The sequence below is a fragment of the Ambystoma mexicanum genome, chromosome 3q (assembly GCF_040938575.1).
Source record: "Ambystoma mexicanum isolate Mex_15411 chromosome 3q, UKY_AmexF1_1, whole genome shotgun sequence".
Classification (NCBI taxonomy): Eukaryota; Metazoa; Chordata; class Amphibia; order Caudata; family Ambystomatidae; genus Ambystoma; species Ambystoma mexicanum.
Window position 1 is genome coordinate 680,043,406 of NC_090926.1, and position 16,954 is coordinate 680,060,359.

The 16,954-nt window shown below is 46.3% G+C and overlaps 1 protein-coding gene across 4 annotated transcripts in view; it reads right to left on the minus strand.

Annotated features, from left to right (window-relative positions):
* NTN1 (netrin 1) overlaps positions 1–16,954 on the minus strand; it is a 632,822-nt gene that overhangs the window by 145,195 nt on the left and 470,673 nt on the right. For all 4 annotated transcript variants that reach the window (XM_069654579.1, XM_069654581.1, XM_069654580.1 and 1 more), the window contains one exon: positions 8,742–8,795. In XM_069654579.1, coding sequence (XP_069510680.1) covers positions 8,742–8,795 — 54 coding nt within the window. The remainder of the gene's footprint in view (positions 1–8,741; positions 8,796–16,954) is intronic.

A 16,954-nucleotide genomic window follows, 5' to 3' on the forward strand; every position in this document is an offset into this window, starting at 1 on the left:
TTGAAGGCGCGTCGAGACAGGGAGGGTTCAACAAGGGCAGATAGACGATGGTCCCACTATGGCAGCTCTGCATCACATAGCGCAGGGGAAGGGGATAGATTCCAAAAAGCCATGTACATGGTAAACTCTCAATTAAATCATCTGTCCATGCATCCATACATCATACCCTCATCCCCGTATGAAAACGCCTGATTATTTACTCACATAACATGTGAAATTTCCATTGAGTCTGTGCGTAATGCAGTCTGCAAAATCCACTGTGCTCCAGCCCGGAATTCTAGTGTTGTGAAGTAACATGTATTTGGGAACGTCCTGCCTTATCGTCCACTACGCTATTGCGCATCCCATACTATTCATATCAATCATTGCATTCTCGCCATGTCCCCTGTCCCAAGGACATTAAACAATAGAACGTTATATTTGCAGTCAGACCTGAGGGCGTCTCCTCGCCGCTAGCTGAAAACCGAAAGCGCTGTCCTTCGAATTCCTCATTTGCAACATCACGTCGATAAGGCATCTGTGACCGCTTGAAATCACAAATTCATCCATGTAGTGCGGCAGTGTGTGAAAATGGCAACTGGCTTCACTCACAAATGGGACGCCCCGCCCGTCGGTGAACCTCGGTACAGTGCTGCATGAGGGTCCACCATTAATCGAGTACTACATTCCACTGACCCTTCACAAGTTTGTTCGCGACTGCAAAGATTGTATGTGAAACAATGGGACCATAGCAGAATGAACATATGAACAAATATTCCACTGCCATCGGGATTAAATACATGATTGTAATAGCAAGATGCCATGCGTCGAATTGCAGCGTTGTGTGCGGGACGTGCTCGCCCAAAGGGGATTGCAGCTTGCACAGGTGGAATGAATCACCACAGGTGGAGTCTATACAGCCTGAAAACACATAAATTGCACACCCAACCCCCTCCCACAACCACACCCACTCCAAAATGCTACCGGCAGGACTAGCGATGTTGGCCCTGGGGGACCTGATAGCACTGCAAGTACTCCAACTTCAAGAAGAAGACGAACACCAACTACAACAACCGGCCGCACAGAGGAGACGGAGGAGGAGGAGGAGGGCAAGGCAGGGCCAGCAAGGGCCACCAGCACAGCCACTACCACCACGCAGGCAGCCCGCAATCCCACGCCTCCGAGCTCATCCGTTCAACCTCACTGATGAGCAGATCCACACCCTCTACCGTTTGGACCGGGACACCATAACCGCCATTGTGGACATGACACACGCTGACCTTGCCAGCATGATAGATAGCCCAACCGCCATCCCACCCCTACTGAAGGTGGTGTCTGTACTACACTTCCTGGCCACAGGCACCTACCAGCACACAGTCGGACAGTTGCATGGCATTTCACAGCCACTGTTGTCACGGACACTATCGCAAGTGCTCGATGCCCTCCGTAAGCACGCAGACGACTACATCTCTCTACCACGCTCGGAGCAGGAAATTACGAACACGAAAGTGGGATTCCATGCACTTGCCGGCATACCGGGTTGCATTGGTGCCATCGACTGCACCCATGTGGAATTGGTTGTGCCACATGCCATGGAGGCCCAGTACCGCAACCGAAAACAATATCATTCTCTTAATGTACAAATGGTGTGTGACTCCAACAGGATCATTACACATTGTTGTGCCCGATTTCCTGGATCAACCCATGATTCTATGGTCTTGAGGAACTCTACAATACCACGCTACATGGAGCGACACGCAGGGAACAGATCCTGGCTACTCGGTGAGTCTCATTTCATGCATGATAATGTGGGGTATGTGATGCGGCAATGACCTGGCAGGAGGGGGGGGGGATGCGTACGTAGCTATGTCATTCCACAAACATCCTTTATTGTCCACATACAGGTGATGCCGGGTATCCACTGAAGAGATGGCTCCTTACACCACTCCGGAACCCACAGAACCAGCATGAGGAGGACTACAACCATGCCCACTCACGTACCCGTGTAGTCATAGAACAGGCATTCGGCCTACTGAAGACTCGTTTCCGCTGCCTCAGCAGGTCTGGCGGGGCACTCCTGTACCGCCATGAGAAGGTTGCAAAGATGGTCATGGCATGTGTCATGCTACACAACATGTGCGTACGTAGAAATGTGCCCATGCCCCCTGACGCAGGACTGCAAGCACCTGAAGATGGTCATGATGAGGGTGGGGATGTGGCAGCACCTCAAGGAGTCCGCGAGGCACAGGAGGGCCGTGAAATTCGTCAGATTCTAATAGATTCATGCTTCTAGCACTCACGCCTGGTGGCTGATACATGGACACGGGACTTGTGGCACTTTGTGTGTCTGGAACATGCACAATATGGACTGTACGCCTATAAAGGCCTCGTACACAAAGATCAATGTCCACACATCTCATTGGATGATTGTGAATTGTTTATAGCATATGTGAAATTATGTTACACACCCCATCGACCCGCCACCCAAGAAAGCCCAACACACCCCCTCCACCCTCCTACCTCCCCCCCGAACACCAGTGTCCAAAGAAACTCATTGTCAGTGGGCAGACGCTATTGCATGCCCCCTCTCCGGGTATCAGGGGCACCCCTGCCTGTGGAGCGCAGGTTCCTCCCCGATCTACGTTGGGGGCTGCCCTGGACGGAACTTGCAACGGATGATGTCTCTGCCTGCTCACGTCCATGCATGTCCCTAAGGGTTTGTGAGAGCTTAGTGAGCACACGGCGCACAGCGGCAAGTTCAGCACATACGTCTTTGGACGTCGCATGCAGTTCCCCCCTCAGGCTCTCGGTGCTTCTCTCCATTTGTACCCTCAGGCTCTCGGTGCTTCTCTCCATTTGTGCCCTTAGTGTCTCTGTGCTTCTCTCCATTTCTGACCTAAGTGTCTCAGTTGATGTTTCTATGGCTGCCTTAGTACCCCAGGAGCGTGGCCAGTTGCGGCTGTTGCACGATCACCTGGTCGAGGGACTGTTGCCTCTGCTGGGCCATGGCCATTTGCGGTGGTGTCACAGAGGGGCTGATCACCTCATGTTGCCTTGCCACAGGGCTTGTGGGGGATGGCCAGTCGTCGTCTTGTGGGTGCCCCTGCGTGGTATCCTCATGGTGTACGGGATGAAACAAACAGGGGGATATAGACAGGTCATGGATGGATCCTACATCGACATCACCATTTTCTGTGTCGGAGCATGCTGCCATTAATGCAGTGTCACCTATGGTGCTGCTGCCACCAGAAGCAGTGCCTTCTGTGGCATCCATTGGGGGGACCTGTGGTGCTGCTGTTGTGGGCATGCTGGCTGCTGGGGTGCCTGTTGAAGTCCCCTCCTGTGTGCTGCCACTTGATTTGTGCTGCTGCCGTGTCTTGATCCGTGCAGCTGAGGTGGAGGGTCTTTGGCCGTTGGTCTTGGCCCTCTTTGCAGGTGTGCTGGTAGGGGTGTCCTGGAGCTCGTCGTTGGAATCGGACCCTGTGGTGGAGTAAACGAGGGCGAGTGTTATTTATGGGTCTGTGGAAATTGGAATGGCAATGTATCACATGCATTGGGGTGGTACCTGAGGGTGATTTGGGTCAGGGCCTTGGAGGTGGTTTCATTTTTGTGTGGATTGAGGATGCAGTTGTTTTGCAGCCTGCAGTTAGGGTGTGCATGCTGCACGTGTAGAGGGTGTTTTTAGGATTTTTAATTATTTATGTATTTAATGTGACTTTTAAAGTGCGCTATCAGGCCAATGTATGTGGACGTTCTCCTGGACATGTGTTTCTGTTGCACTATGTGGACACATGGTACTTCACATGATTGGACATTGTGGATTTAGCATTGTTTTATTTGGCCCACCTACCTGATTCTTCGGATGTCTGCACTCCTTTCTCCATCCCTCCGACTCCCTCTATACTCTCCATTCCAATGGTGGAGGCACAGATTTCTTCCCAGGGGGTCAACTTGATGGGTGATTCCGATCCTCCCCCGGTAGCTGTGGCAATGTTACGGTTGGCAGATAGTATGCTCCGTACGCGTATCCGCAAGTCGTCCCATCGCTTTCTGCATTGCTGTGGGTTGCGGGGTGCGGTCCCCACCGCACTTACCCGCTGTGCCACCAGGGCCCATATGGCCTTCTTGTTCGCAAGTGCCGTCCTGGTCATTTGCGTCGAGAAGACGACGGCAGCATTCTCCTGGAGGGTCTCTGTGAGCACGGTGAGTTCCTCATGGGAGAAGTGGACCTGCCGCTTGCGGTCGCACGCTTTTTTCGCAACTTTTCCCATTTTAATTGTTTTCCCTAGGGTGGCTAACGGGTTGGGATGTGTCTCAGGGTAGGATTTTTGATGATTGTGTTGGGATTCTGATTTTATAGGTGTACGGCGTGCTGTTTCCCGTTCCGGGACCATGTTTTTACTTCCGTTTCCGTATATTTACGGTCACCGTATTTTGCGATTACCGCTCATTACGGTGACCGCTATGATGGGTGGCGGAATTGCACCTAGGGCGCCGTACGACGGCGGTGAGGGGCGTTTTGGGGACATTTCCGCCATCGCGGACTTTGCACTTCCGCCATGGCGTAGTGCTCGTGCCCGATGGGTCAGAATTAGCCGCACTTTACTCCGTCATGCAATGGCGGAAACGCTATTTACGCTATGGCGGTCCGGTCAGTTACTTTCCGCCAGGGTCGTAATGAGGGCCATCTTCCCGTGCATTTCCTCACTTCTGTCTGGTAGACAAAAGCAGTTTAGCCATGGTTCAGCAATATCTATGTTTTTACCCATACATTAGGCAAAGAGTGCTTACACCACAGCTAGTCAATCTGAAAGGAACAATTATTTCAACTGGATGGTGCAGTGGGGATTTTTAATATAAGGTGACAGCATTTCTCTGCAGTGACCTTATTCCATAATGAAACATATATCAAAACATGCATGGAGTTATTTGTAAATTTCTGAGGAGCAGCCTCACCGTTTGAACCACAGAACATAACACAGGCACTGTGCAGCAGTGATAATGGGTTGTGTTAGGGTATGACCGTTTGTTGGTGCGCTTGGGCCGGTAAGTGTTGTCGATTGGCTAGCTGTGTCCCCCGTACTGAGAAGTAATACCCTAAACCTCTCACAGTAAAAGTTTAAATAGAAGTGCTGTGCCAGAGATTAGTGCAGCAGTGCCAACCTTTTCATCCAAACCCGTGGGCGGTCTAGACTCTGAGGCCATAGAGCACCTTCCTCCCTCATGCCAGTCTAACGATGCCCCTCTTGTAATTCCAAAAGTAGCTCAACAACCACTTCTTTAAAGAGCGCCTCCCTCTTCACTTGTGACCAGCTCGCCACTGTTCCACGTGTAGTGGTCCGCCCTTTCCTGGACCGCCTTGCCTCCCGTACTAAAACCCTATCACCCTTCAGCATGCACCCATGCAGTACTCACAATCTCTGATGTGTTCCCCTAGATTGGGAACTGCTCTGTTGCTCTCAGAGCTAGGAATTTGCCATATAAATACCCATAATATTCAATACACGTGGTTCCTATACCTAAGCCAGTCTTTACCAGTTCACACCCACATTGTATCATATACAATATCCAAGATGAATCAATGTCGGGCATGGCTTGATTGTGATGCCTCTCTTCTTTGCCGAGCAGTAGGTAACTATTGGGAATGTCAACAGACCACAATTTGCGGTCAGGTTGAAATAAGTTGAGGGTAAATCATCATTGCAGAAAGAGAATTCTCTGCAGCAGGTGTGTTACTCGTCCAGGCTGATTCCCGCTCTCATGACTTTGGCCCCCTTCACTTTATGGGATCAGATTGTCAGGAAATATCAGTTTTTCTCATTGCCATCTCCATTTGTGGACATAGAGCTAATCCAGGATGTACATCAAAGGATGCAAACTCTAGGTGCAGGACTGTTGGGAACAGTGGGCGATGCACAAGTTGGAGTCATGCAACAATGGAAATACTCTTAATTATGAAGCACAGGAAAAGACATTTTAAATGTTATGGTCTGGGAAACTTTGACATTGGATAGTCCATTAAAAATGGGGGGGGGGTCTAGGCAACTAAAATACTTTGAAATACTCATACGCAAGGAAGTAATTAAACATTTGCTCACATTCATCTATACATCCTTGAACAGAAGAGGCTGTGGAGGATAACATATATCAATGTATGGTGCCATGTATGGTGCCATGGGAACATAAAACAAATGGTGAAATAGGAGAGATTTGGAGAAAGGTGTGGGACATGGAAGCTAGCTTCTTCTGATGTGTACAGATCAAACTCATGTAAAGTGATGTACAGCTGGCATCTGTCCCAAACCCTGCCCCAAACCTTCTACACTTGCATAACAAGATATGCAGGTATATGGCTGGTAAGATAGCACAGTGGGTTGAGTGCTTGCTGCTGCGATCTATGTGTGATTTGCAGATTGCAGGTTTGAATCCTAGCAATACCAACGCAGCCTTTCATTCTTCCGAAGGCGATAAATGAGTACCAACTTGGGCTGGGCTGATGATGATGTACGTAAATATGTTTTATGAACAGCGCGCGTGCGTAAGCGCCATATAAATAACACATTGTTATTGTTTGCTATTTTGCCTATTTCTGGTTCTGCTTTCCAAACCAGCTTTTCTTTTTGAAATGACCCTCTAACCCACATTAAGAATTCACTGATTTGAGGGATCATAGAGGCCCACTGCTCATATTACTTGGTGCAGCTAATGATTAAAAGGGGTACTCTCTACTCTTGGTCCAAGACAGTCTGGTCGCTGCCAGAAATACGATTGGGACTATGTGAATAAACACAATCTTTTGCAGCCAGAGTTATTGGGTACGGATGAGACTATTTCAGCAATAATCAACGATGACATTTCAGGTCCTTTATTACTTTGGATCTGCTTTGTTCGATTTGATGATAATGAATGGAAGCAAACATTAACACTGTTGCTCAGAGCCAATCGGCTTTCTTCTTTTAGAAGCTTAAGATCTGAAGACATTGTGGGGGCAGGCACACGGATCTCATTCCAGCTGGCTGACTTTTCCCACAGAGCTGTGAAGCACTTACTTCATCTATTTTATGTATGACTATATATGTATGCATCCCACACACTGTGGCCAGATGACCTGCTGGCGTGGTCAGCAGCTGGTCGAGTGGTGAGCAAGGGTGCCACAGCAGCCGGAAGGCCTCAGTCTCTGGTGAAGGACTGGAGGGCAGTGAGACCTCTGCAATATCGGGAGGAAGGGAGGTGAGGGGAGGTGCCCGCGGGGTAGAGACCACTGTAAGGAACATGGAGTGGGATTGTATTGTTGTAGTCCAATGCTGGGGATGATCCAGTGAATAATTTCCCAGCCGATGAAAGGACCAATGGGGGTTTATTTATACATGTACCCGACACCGCTGTGCCCTGGCCTCAGAGAAGGAGGAAGGTGGACTCTGGAATGCTAGGGAGGAGAATGATACTGGGCTACAGCCTGAGAATTGAAAATCAAGAGGCAAGCCTCTGTCTTCGGGGATAGTCCTCACTGGGGTACATCAGCCATGGATGGAAAGGTCCACAATAGCATCCTTCACCATCAAGGAAGGGGCTGGTCTTAGTTGTTTGATTGCACAGGGAAAGGGACACAGGTGCAACAAATGTTGGGGGAGGTTCCAGACTGTAAGCTACCCGGAACAGGTGAGACTTTTAGATCTCCCTGGAACTTGAGATAGCCATTTTTCCCCTATTGGGTGGGCAGGGAGACACTGCAAGTGGGGAGGGTTTCTCTCATATCTTTTGTATTTTGGTGAGAGTGAAGGAGTTGGTGGTTTTGATTTGAAGACTTCTGGCTTTTTTATGTAAGTAGGGACAAGGCGCAACTATGTGAAATATGATATTTCTTTGTGAAGAGGCCCGTCTAGAGAAATCAATGCCTTCTTATGTGGTCATATTGTTTCAGGCCAAATCCACCAGCATGATTTTGTACTCTTTAGAATTTAAATATAGATATTTTTGGAAACCCTGTTTTCAAGACATTGCATTAGTTTAAGTATGATTAAACCCCAGCCTGCACTATGGTGCTTTTTGCAAGAGAGGTATAGAAGGGGAAGGTTACCTATTAGTAGTGTGAGTGCAGAGTGTGTTCTTTCCACCGAATCTAATTGCGTCAGGAAAGTGAGCTCAATTTCAGGCACGATTTCCACATTGCATGCATTCTTGGCTGGTTTTGGTGATGGATCAAGAGAGTCTGGCCACTCAACAGGGAAGGATGCAAGATCCTGTTATATGAAGAGCAAGATCTCTGTTTTGTGTTCACTCAGAACCTGTTTAGTTATGGGGATGCTAATCTCTTACTTTGCCTTTAGCCTCATGCAGGTCTACATACAATGTTTGCACGAGAGTTTGCTATGTAATGATTAATGACAGTATTAAATACAAACGCATAATGTACGCATGCTAGACATACACAGGCTATGCATTTCTGTCTATCGGACCGTCACTTATGTTGTTCATATGTTGCTCTCATTTTATCTGCAAAAGGGACCTTAGTGAAGAATCAGAATTATAATGAAGAGGAGAATGCGATCTAGTCATCTGGGCATGGCAGCAGGATAACCCTGAGTTGACCAGTGGTCTTCCCACAGCTGGGATTTTGAGATCTCTCCCAGCCATGTTCAGTTTCGTGGCTGGAAAGTGTCCCAGGTAGCAATGCACTGTCCCTAGTGATATTTTGATCTGCTTAAACTGCCCAGTTTACTTATAAAAGGGGTTATATTTCATTCAAGGTAAAGAGTGCTTACCTGCTGGCTCTTCGGCACTGGTGGCTGCTGTTGTTGGCGGAGCTACTGGAATCTCTGTGAATGTTGATGTAAAAGGCAGGAGAAATAAGATAAAAAAGACAAGAGAAGTGTTATTTTCAGCAGCAGGTGGATGAATAAAGTCATATTTTGTGCTGCAGTATGCCCTGGAAACTCTCCTTGCATCACTTCAGAGAGCATTGGACATAAAGCTACTCGGGACCGACCACAGGTCTTGCATGCTACATCTTGAAGCCTAGGGGCCCTATTCATGGAATGTTTTGCATGGTTCAAAGTGCCTTTGCACTGCTGAAAAGTGACTTTGCACGGCCGACACAAACCTGATTCATGGAACTGTCCAAAATATATTTTTCCAGTGCAGTCATTTTGTACTGCAGAAATTACTTTGTACTAACTTCGCACTGACTTTGCACTGCAAAAAGAAACTTTGCACAGTTCCATGAGTCAGTGTTTGTGTCCGCAGTACGAAGTCACTTTTCAGCAGTGCTAAAAATTCCATGAAACCGGCCTGGAGCCAAATCACTAATCATTAAGGATAGCACAGGTGTGGCTTAAAAGGGCCAAACTGCACTAGTTCACAAACCTCGGTTGTGCAGTTTTTGCATGAGTGCAGAAAGAGTTTGGGGTGTGAATGTGGCCACTGTGGAAAGGCTTCTCAAACCCATTATTCGGGCCCCAGTGGGTCGAGCAGAAGTTTAGAGTGTGGCTCTTTTAGTGGGGGTAGGGCAATCAATTCTAAAGCAAATCTAACATTATTTGGCACATAGGGAAGAGTTCATGAAGATACTGTGTGAGTTTCAGTAAGCACTGCAAACACAGGTGTCATTCCAGATCTCCTGCATGCTTTTGCCTCCCAGTCTAAACCCTCTCCTATGTGCAGCATCAGCGCTGCAGCACTTCATTAAAATGCAACATCTTTCAAGTCGGTAGGATTATACTTTTCAAATCCCTATTATTTGGCAACATCAGACCTTTGGCATCTCTCCTCCATGTGGTTCCAAGCGGCCAACAAATAGGTAGGAACTCAGCGTGCATCATGGTCCTGATGCTTCATGAGATTGGCGGTCATGCAGCAGTGCATTTAATCATCACCTTCCCCAGTGTGTGCAGGCGCCCTAGGTGAACAAGTATATCTGCACATTTGCCTGGCCTGTCCCTGGTTTTGCCTGAGCCGAGTTCAAGACTCTGCATGCTTTCTGGCATCATCTTTGATCCTCTAGTCCAGGGTTCTGAAACCGGTGGATCTCCAGATGTTTTGGGCTATGGCTCCCACGACCACTCATCACTGACTATGCTGGCTGGGGCTGATGGGAGCTGTAGAACATGACATCTGGAGGGGAAAAGGTTGCAGAACCCCGCTCCAGTCTACTGCTTTATAAGATTCAATTGCACATTAGAACAGAAGGATATTCCTGTTAGAGATTTAAAATGGCTCCAGCGTCTTCTACGAAATTTTGTGTGGTGTGAAGGACTATTTTTAATTTCTGTGAATCGGTGTGTATTGTGTACAGTTTGAATGTTTAATTAACTAGCAGAACTTCTCTGCTCGTTCACTTCTCTGATTTGTTCCACTGATCTTTATTGCCCCAAAACCCATAGGCCACAAGTGGATCTTGCAGAAACCCTCCCATAAATTGTCAGTGTATCAAGGGCAGATCCCACGGATCTGCTCAATAGTCCAGGACCAACCTCTGAAAGCAGGTGTGCCAAGAATCTACTTGCACAGCCTGCAGATTTCACAGCAGATTTATTCCGAATTCATTTCTGGACCCACTTGTTACAAACCGTGATGTCATCACGAGAAATGAAAATGAATTATGCTTACAACTGAACACAGCACTTGCCCTCAGAGAGTTCAGACTGCATCAACAGACCTAGTGCTCGCCAGAAATGAGACACTTAGATAATGCAGCAGTCTCTTAGTTATATTGTGTTTTTCAACTTAAATGTCAATCAAATGCAAATGTGTAGACTGGCCGCATTGATAAATATGCCATTATATATCAAAAAATCAATAAAGATATTAGACAATTCAATGACCCCTGCTGCCTCTCCAGTCACCAACATCAAAATGCCAATTGGTAAATGTTCATTATATCCTAGTAATCATATGATAACCATTCGTTACAGCTTCCAAGTTATTGCACTCATATTATATCTTGAGCCGTTATTTCATAGCTCACTAAATGTAGAGGTCGATACTATTGAAAAGGCTCTTTACTTTTCACATTCTATGCCATGCACACAGAAGCCCATTTCATGAACCAGAGCTAGGCGCTTCCTGCAGCAGAATACCTTGCCACTGCTATCTTCACTCTACGGTTCCTACCGCAAGTAGTGACGTGTTGGTTTCCAGCAGCATTGCAGTCCTGGCTGGAGACCTAGCATGTACCGTTCAAGGCATTGTCACAAATATGGAGCAGTGTGTAGGCCATATCTTTTTTCCAGACGCATTTAAAATGGTTCATGTCAAACCTCTAATAAAAAAACCTTCCCTCGACCCTCTCGAACCCAAAAACTACCGCCCCATCTCAAACACCAGGTTCCTTGCCAAACTCATTGACCGAAATGCCTACTCCCAACTAAACGCCTTTGTCGAAGCCAACAATCTCCTAGACCCTGCACAATCAGGTCTCAGAGCCCGACACGGAACAGAAACCACGCTAACCTCATTCTGGGATGACCTTAAAATCATGGCAGACTTCACGGGATGCGCCACACTAATCCTTCTCGACCTATTTGTCGCCTTCGACACAATCAATCACTCAATCCTCCTTGACCGCCTCCACTGCCTAGGAATTTGTGGAACCGCTCTCAAATGGATAGCTTCATTCCTCAAAGATAGGTACTAAATAACGCTACTCTCCAACTATTCCTCCCAATCCCGACCAGTCAACACAGGAGTTCCACAAGGAGCATGCCTATCTGCCCTCCTGTTCACTTGATCACCCTCCCACCAATAATTCGCTCACACAACATCCTGTGTTACAACTATGCCGATGACACTCAACGAATTCTGAAGCTCCTGAACTCAAAACCCAACTGCCAACCTGACCTCGCTTCCTGCCTCCTCGACATAGAGCCCTGGATGATCAGAAACATCATGGTATGTGGCGATTCCGAACTTCTTCCACACCCGCCAAGCTGGCCACCTGCCATGGGCAACTCACCGACTCCCTCTAATTCAGTAAAAAACCTTGGATGCACCCTTAACTCTGACCTAACACTCTCGCGCCAAGTCAACAACATCTCAAAGTCCTGCCACTACCACCTTAAAACTCTTAGGTGCATCTTTCCATACCTCTCCTTTCCCAATAGACTCTCCGCAGTCCAATCAATTGTTATATCAAGGCTAGACTACGCTAACGCCCTATACCTCGGAGTCCACGCTTACCAACTGAATAAACTACAAAGGGCACAAAACGCTGCAGCCAAACTGCTACTAGCGCTCGGCCCTAGAGACCACATCTCCCCAGCCCTCAAATCTCTGCACTGGCTTCCGGTGGCCCGAAGGGTGACCTTCAAAACCTTATGCATTTCTCACCGAGCACTGCATAAAACCGGACCTCAATATCTTCAAGACAAGCTAAAACCCTATCACCCTCCACGTACTCTAAGATCAAGCACAGCCGGCCTCCTAGTCATACCTAAAACAAACTCAGTCAGGTTAGGCGGATCATCATTCTCAGCCTTGGCCCCCACGCTGTGGTATGCACTCCCATCCCACATCCGCCTAACTGAAGATCTAATGTCTTTCCGCAAACTACTGAAAACTTGGCTCTTCCCCTAAAACCAACCCGTACTCAAACTAACTCATACTGAATAACAAAATCTCAATGACACCAACTCAAAAAACTAATAAATCTTGAATAACAATAAGACAAATAACAATGCAACATCCAGATCCAAGCGAGAAATCGACAGCTAATAACTGCTAATGTAAACTAAAAGGACAAACAAAATAGAATGAGTAAAGTAGATCAAAGCAGGGAAGAGGATAAAAAGAATAAATCGTATGAAAACAGTAATGCAGTCTAAATTGATGAAATGGATGTAACGATTGCAATGATCAAAATAAAGAAAATGGACGAAATGAATAAAGAGAAGAGGATGGAAAGATGAATGCAGGAGACTGATGAGTACACAGACAGATGGCATGGAATGTATGAGTGCGTGGCATAAATGGAAAGTACAGAATAGACGATTGAATTACATGAGACGGATATAGTGCATGAAACAGATAGAGAGCACAGAACAGATCCAGTACGAATGCCAAGTGACATAGCCTGGACCGTTAATGCATGATAAATGAACGAAGTGAATGGAGTGGATGAAATTGGTAGAATGGATTAAGCGCGTGGAACGGATGAGTGCGCTGAGCAGATGAATGCATTGAGCAGATGAGTGTGTAGATCGAATGAGTTTGTAGATCAGATGAGTGTGTAGAGCTGATGAGTGTGTAGAACTGATGAAGATGTAGTGCGGATGGGTGTGTAGTGCTGATGAGTGTAGAGCGGACGAATGCGTAGAGCGTAGAACGTAAGGGTGCTTAGAGCAGATGAATGCATAGAGCGGACGAGTGTGTTTAGAACGGACGAGTGTGTAGAGCAGACGACAGTATTGAGCGAATGAGCATGTAGAGCGGATGAGTGCGTAAGAGCGGAGGAGTACATAGAGAGCAGGAGTGCACAGAGCAGATGAGTGTATAGGGCAGATAAGTGTGTAGAGTGGATGAGTGTGTAGAACTGATGAAGATGTATTGCGGTTGGGTGTGTAGTGCGGATGAGTGTAGAGCAGAAGAATGTGTAGAGTGTAGAACGGAAGGGTGCTTAGAGCGGATGAATGCATAGAGCAGACAAGTGTGTTTAGAACGGACGAGTGTGTAGAGCGGATGACTGTATTGAGCCAATGAGCGTGTAGAGCAGATGAGTGCGTAAGAGCGGGGGAGTACATAGAGCGCAGGAGTGCACAGAGCAGATTAATGTGTAGAGCGGATGAGTGTATAGAGCGGATGAGTGTAAAGAGCAAAGGACTTATGATTACCTACAAGCTTTGGGATAATTTTATAATTGAAAGAATAGCTCCTTGGTCCGAGCACCTGCTCCTGGTATTTATCGACAAGCCGCAGGTTGCGGGTCTGATATAAGAGCCCATCCTGGCAAAGAAAGGTGAGTGAGATAAGCGGGTATAGCCAAGTAAATGTTCACGGTATAAAAATTGGGTTTGTACTCTGCATCTGCACGTAATATTTTGGCTGAACTAAATGTATGTAATTGAACCACTGAGCTTGCCTTATCTGAAGCTGGGTGATGGAACTTAAATTCATTAAATAATGCTTTGTAACGCGCTAATTACCGGAGACCCGTCTCTAAGCGCAGAACAGGGATTCGCACCTATGTCGCTCTGCATTGTCTTGCTTCCAAGACAAGCGCGTTGCCCGTGAGCTATTTACAAAGATTGCACATTTGTCTAGGTCCTGCTGAAGAATAGTACACTATTAAAAAGTATAGTATTTTAGAGCCTTTCGGGTAGCAGGAAACGGACACAGTGTGGCTTAGGAAGTTATGTAGCTGTTGGAGTGTTTGACATACAGGCCCCAATTGTGCTATCTCTGGCAGGGCCCGATGTATTTATTTTTTAATATGGGAACGAAATCTCTTGGAAGCCTTAAAAGGTTGCTTCATTGTTTGCAACTAAGATGAGTAATGGTTTCACTTGATGGTCAGTGTCAGAAAATGGCAAATCTGGGACCAAGCACTATACATTTACATATATGTTTTATGTATATTTGCGATATATTTGCAGTATTTATATATGCCATATTTGTTATCTATATTTACTACCTTTGTCTGGTGTACCACACGCCAATCTAGTGCTCTCTCTGTGCTCATTATTGATTTCTTTCTTTCTTTCTTTCTTTCTTTCTTTCTTTCTTTCTTTCTTTCTTTCTTTCTTTCTTTCTTTCTTTCTTTCTTTCTTTCTTTCTCTCTCTGTCTTGCACTCTCTATTTCTCAGTGTTTTTCTATGTGGGTGAAAGTCTCATTGTCCAATAATAATTTCTAATGATGACAGTATGAATATAGTCATAATAAGAAAGTTAAACTTATCAAAACCTAGAATAACCATATACATTATTTTCTGATAGGATGTTATTATTCCAAGATGGGTAGTTTGGTACACTCATATTGTACTCTTTTTAAATGCCCCAGGGAGACAGTGGAAGGGGACAATTAATATTAGTGAGGGTTTTAGCCCGATTTGCGTAAAATCAAAGAGCATTGTGGGGACATAAGAATAATCACAGATATGTTTGTTTGTCAAACATGTCATGTCTCTGATTATAGGTTAGCATGCTTGAATCACCGAGTACATAATATACATTGGGCTTGGTGCAACTTGAATTTTTCCCAACACTCACCCTACCATTAAAATGTTTGTAGTATTGAACATATATATTGATTTGGGCAGATTTAGGATTTAGATGTGAGGGTAAAATGGCTAAAAAATCGGTTTCTCCTTTGGGATGCAAGGGCCTTGCTTTGGCTGGTCGGGTAATTATGGTCCTTATGGTTTGTAATTTGTTTAGGGTGTGTGGACATAGCAACAGAAAATGTGTGTAAATCCTTTGTCAGTGAAAATGAGTGTGTGGGTGCTCTGGCTAAAGCATCAGTAGACCAGTTGATTAACTGTCCCTGCTCTACGTTCACACAATAAATTTGTATGCAAGACATGGGCCTCATTACTAGTTCAGCAGTGCTGGAAAAAAGGGGCAATAATTTCTTTACCATCTCTTTTCCTGCACCACCAAATAATCGTTTTTGGCAGGTTTCCTGCCACCGATATTCAGAGGAAAAGTGGCGGTTTCACCTCCAGCTTGTTGCTGGGGGTGAATTCTCCACTTTAACTCCAAAAACCGGCAGAGTTACTGCACGGAAAATCCACCAGAAATCCCCATGGAATCCTATGGACTCAAAAAAGTGCGGTGTTACACCTCCTACCGCCACTTGGAATTCCATGGTAACTACACGGGAAGAAGTGGCAGTAATGGTAATTGAGTTTGGATGTATTTCAGCGAATTTACCACCGGAATACTGCCAAACTCATAATGAGGCCAACATATAGAGCTCTATGTGATGGGATAGTTCTGGCCCATCATAGACGAGGCTACCAAATGGCTTGGCCAAAGGTGATGGTCAAGAACATTGTCTCATGCTGTTAGAAAATATAGATCTGATTGCTGCGGGTGCTATGGCATCAACAGGGGAGTTGGGTAATTTTAATTTTGTACAACAAGCATGGCAAAATGAATTGCAACTAGGCGTTGACCATATGAGTGAAGTATGGTTCTACCCGATTAGTCCTCAAAGTGCAGCATTTGTGTTTAACGTACTCCGACAGAAGGGGACAGGATAGACACATGTGGCCGGAGGTTTATTATGAACAGCCATGGGGCCAGTTGTGTGTACTCTTCCATATGAATCCTATGTGGTTGCAGTCGATGACAGGGTAATTCTATTTAGCAATTTTCGAGTATATATGTATATTTTAATTTGAGGGTCATTTGCATGTTAATCTTGTTAACTTAATTAGGCATGAACTTCAGGGAAAAGTTCAAAGTGGCTCTATGCTTCTCTCAGGCTTACGGTGTTCTGTGAATTGTCATGTTTCCAATTGCCATTTGGCATCACACACTGAAAGGGCATCTACCTAGCCTAACAACCTGCCCCAGGACAAATCATATGGTTTCTTCCTGAAGCTATACCTGGCACCTAGAGCCTTTTCAATGGCGGTCATTAAAAAAAGCTTTAAAAAAAGTTAACAAAGATAATGGGTGCCAGGGAACAGGAAGAAGGGACTACACAGAGCCCCTTCTCCCTTTCCATGGTGGCTAATCACGTGGTGGAGTTGCACTGGGAACAGAACTGTTCCCGGCACTAGGGAGGGACAGAGCAGCGCAGGTAAGTGGGGTTGGGGGGGAACGGATATTTGGAAAAGAGGATGCGGTGTGGGGGAAAGAGGCAGGGGACACGGGGAGCACACTTACCTTCGTTCCCTGCGGGGGAAGATGGCGGCCTCTTGCTCTGAGGAGGCTCGGAGTGGGGTCTTTCTCTGTGTGGTAAGGACTCCATTCCAACCCTCCTCATTGACTGGGAGGCATCCAGACCCCCCCTCGCTGGATACTAATGTCTTTTAAT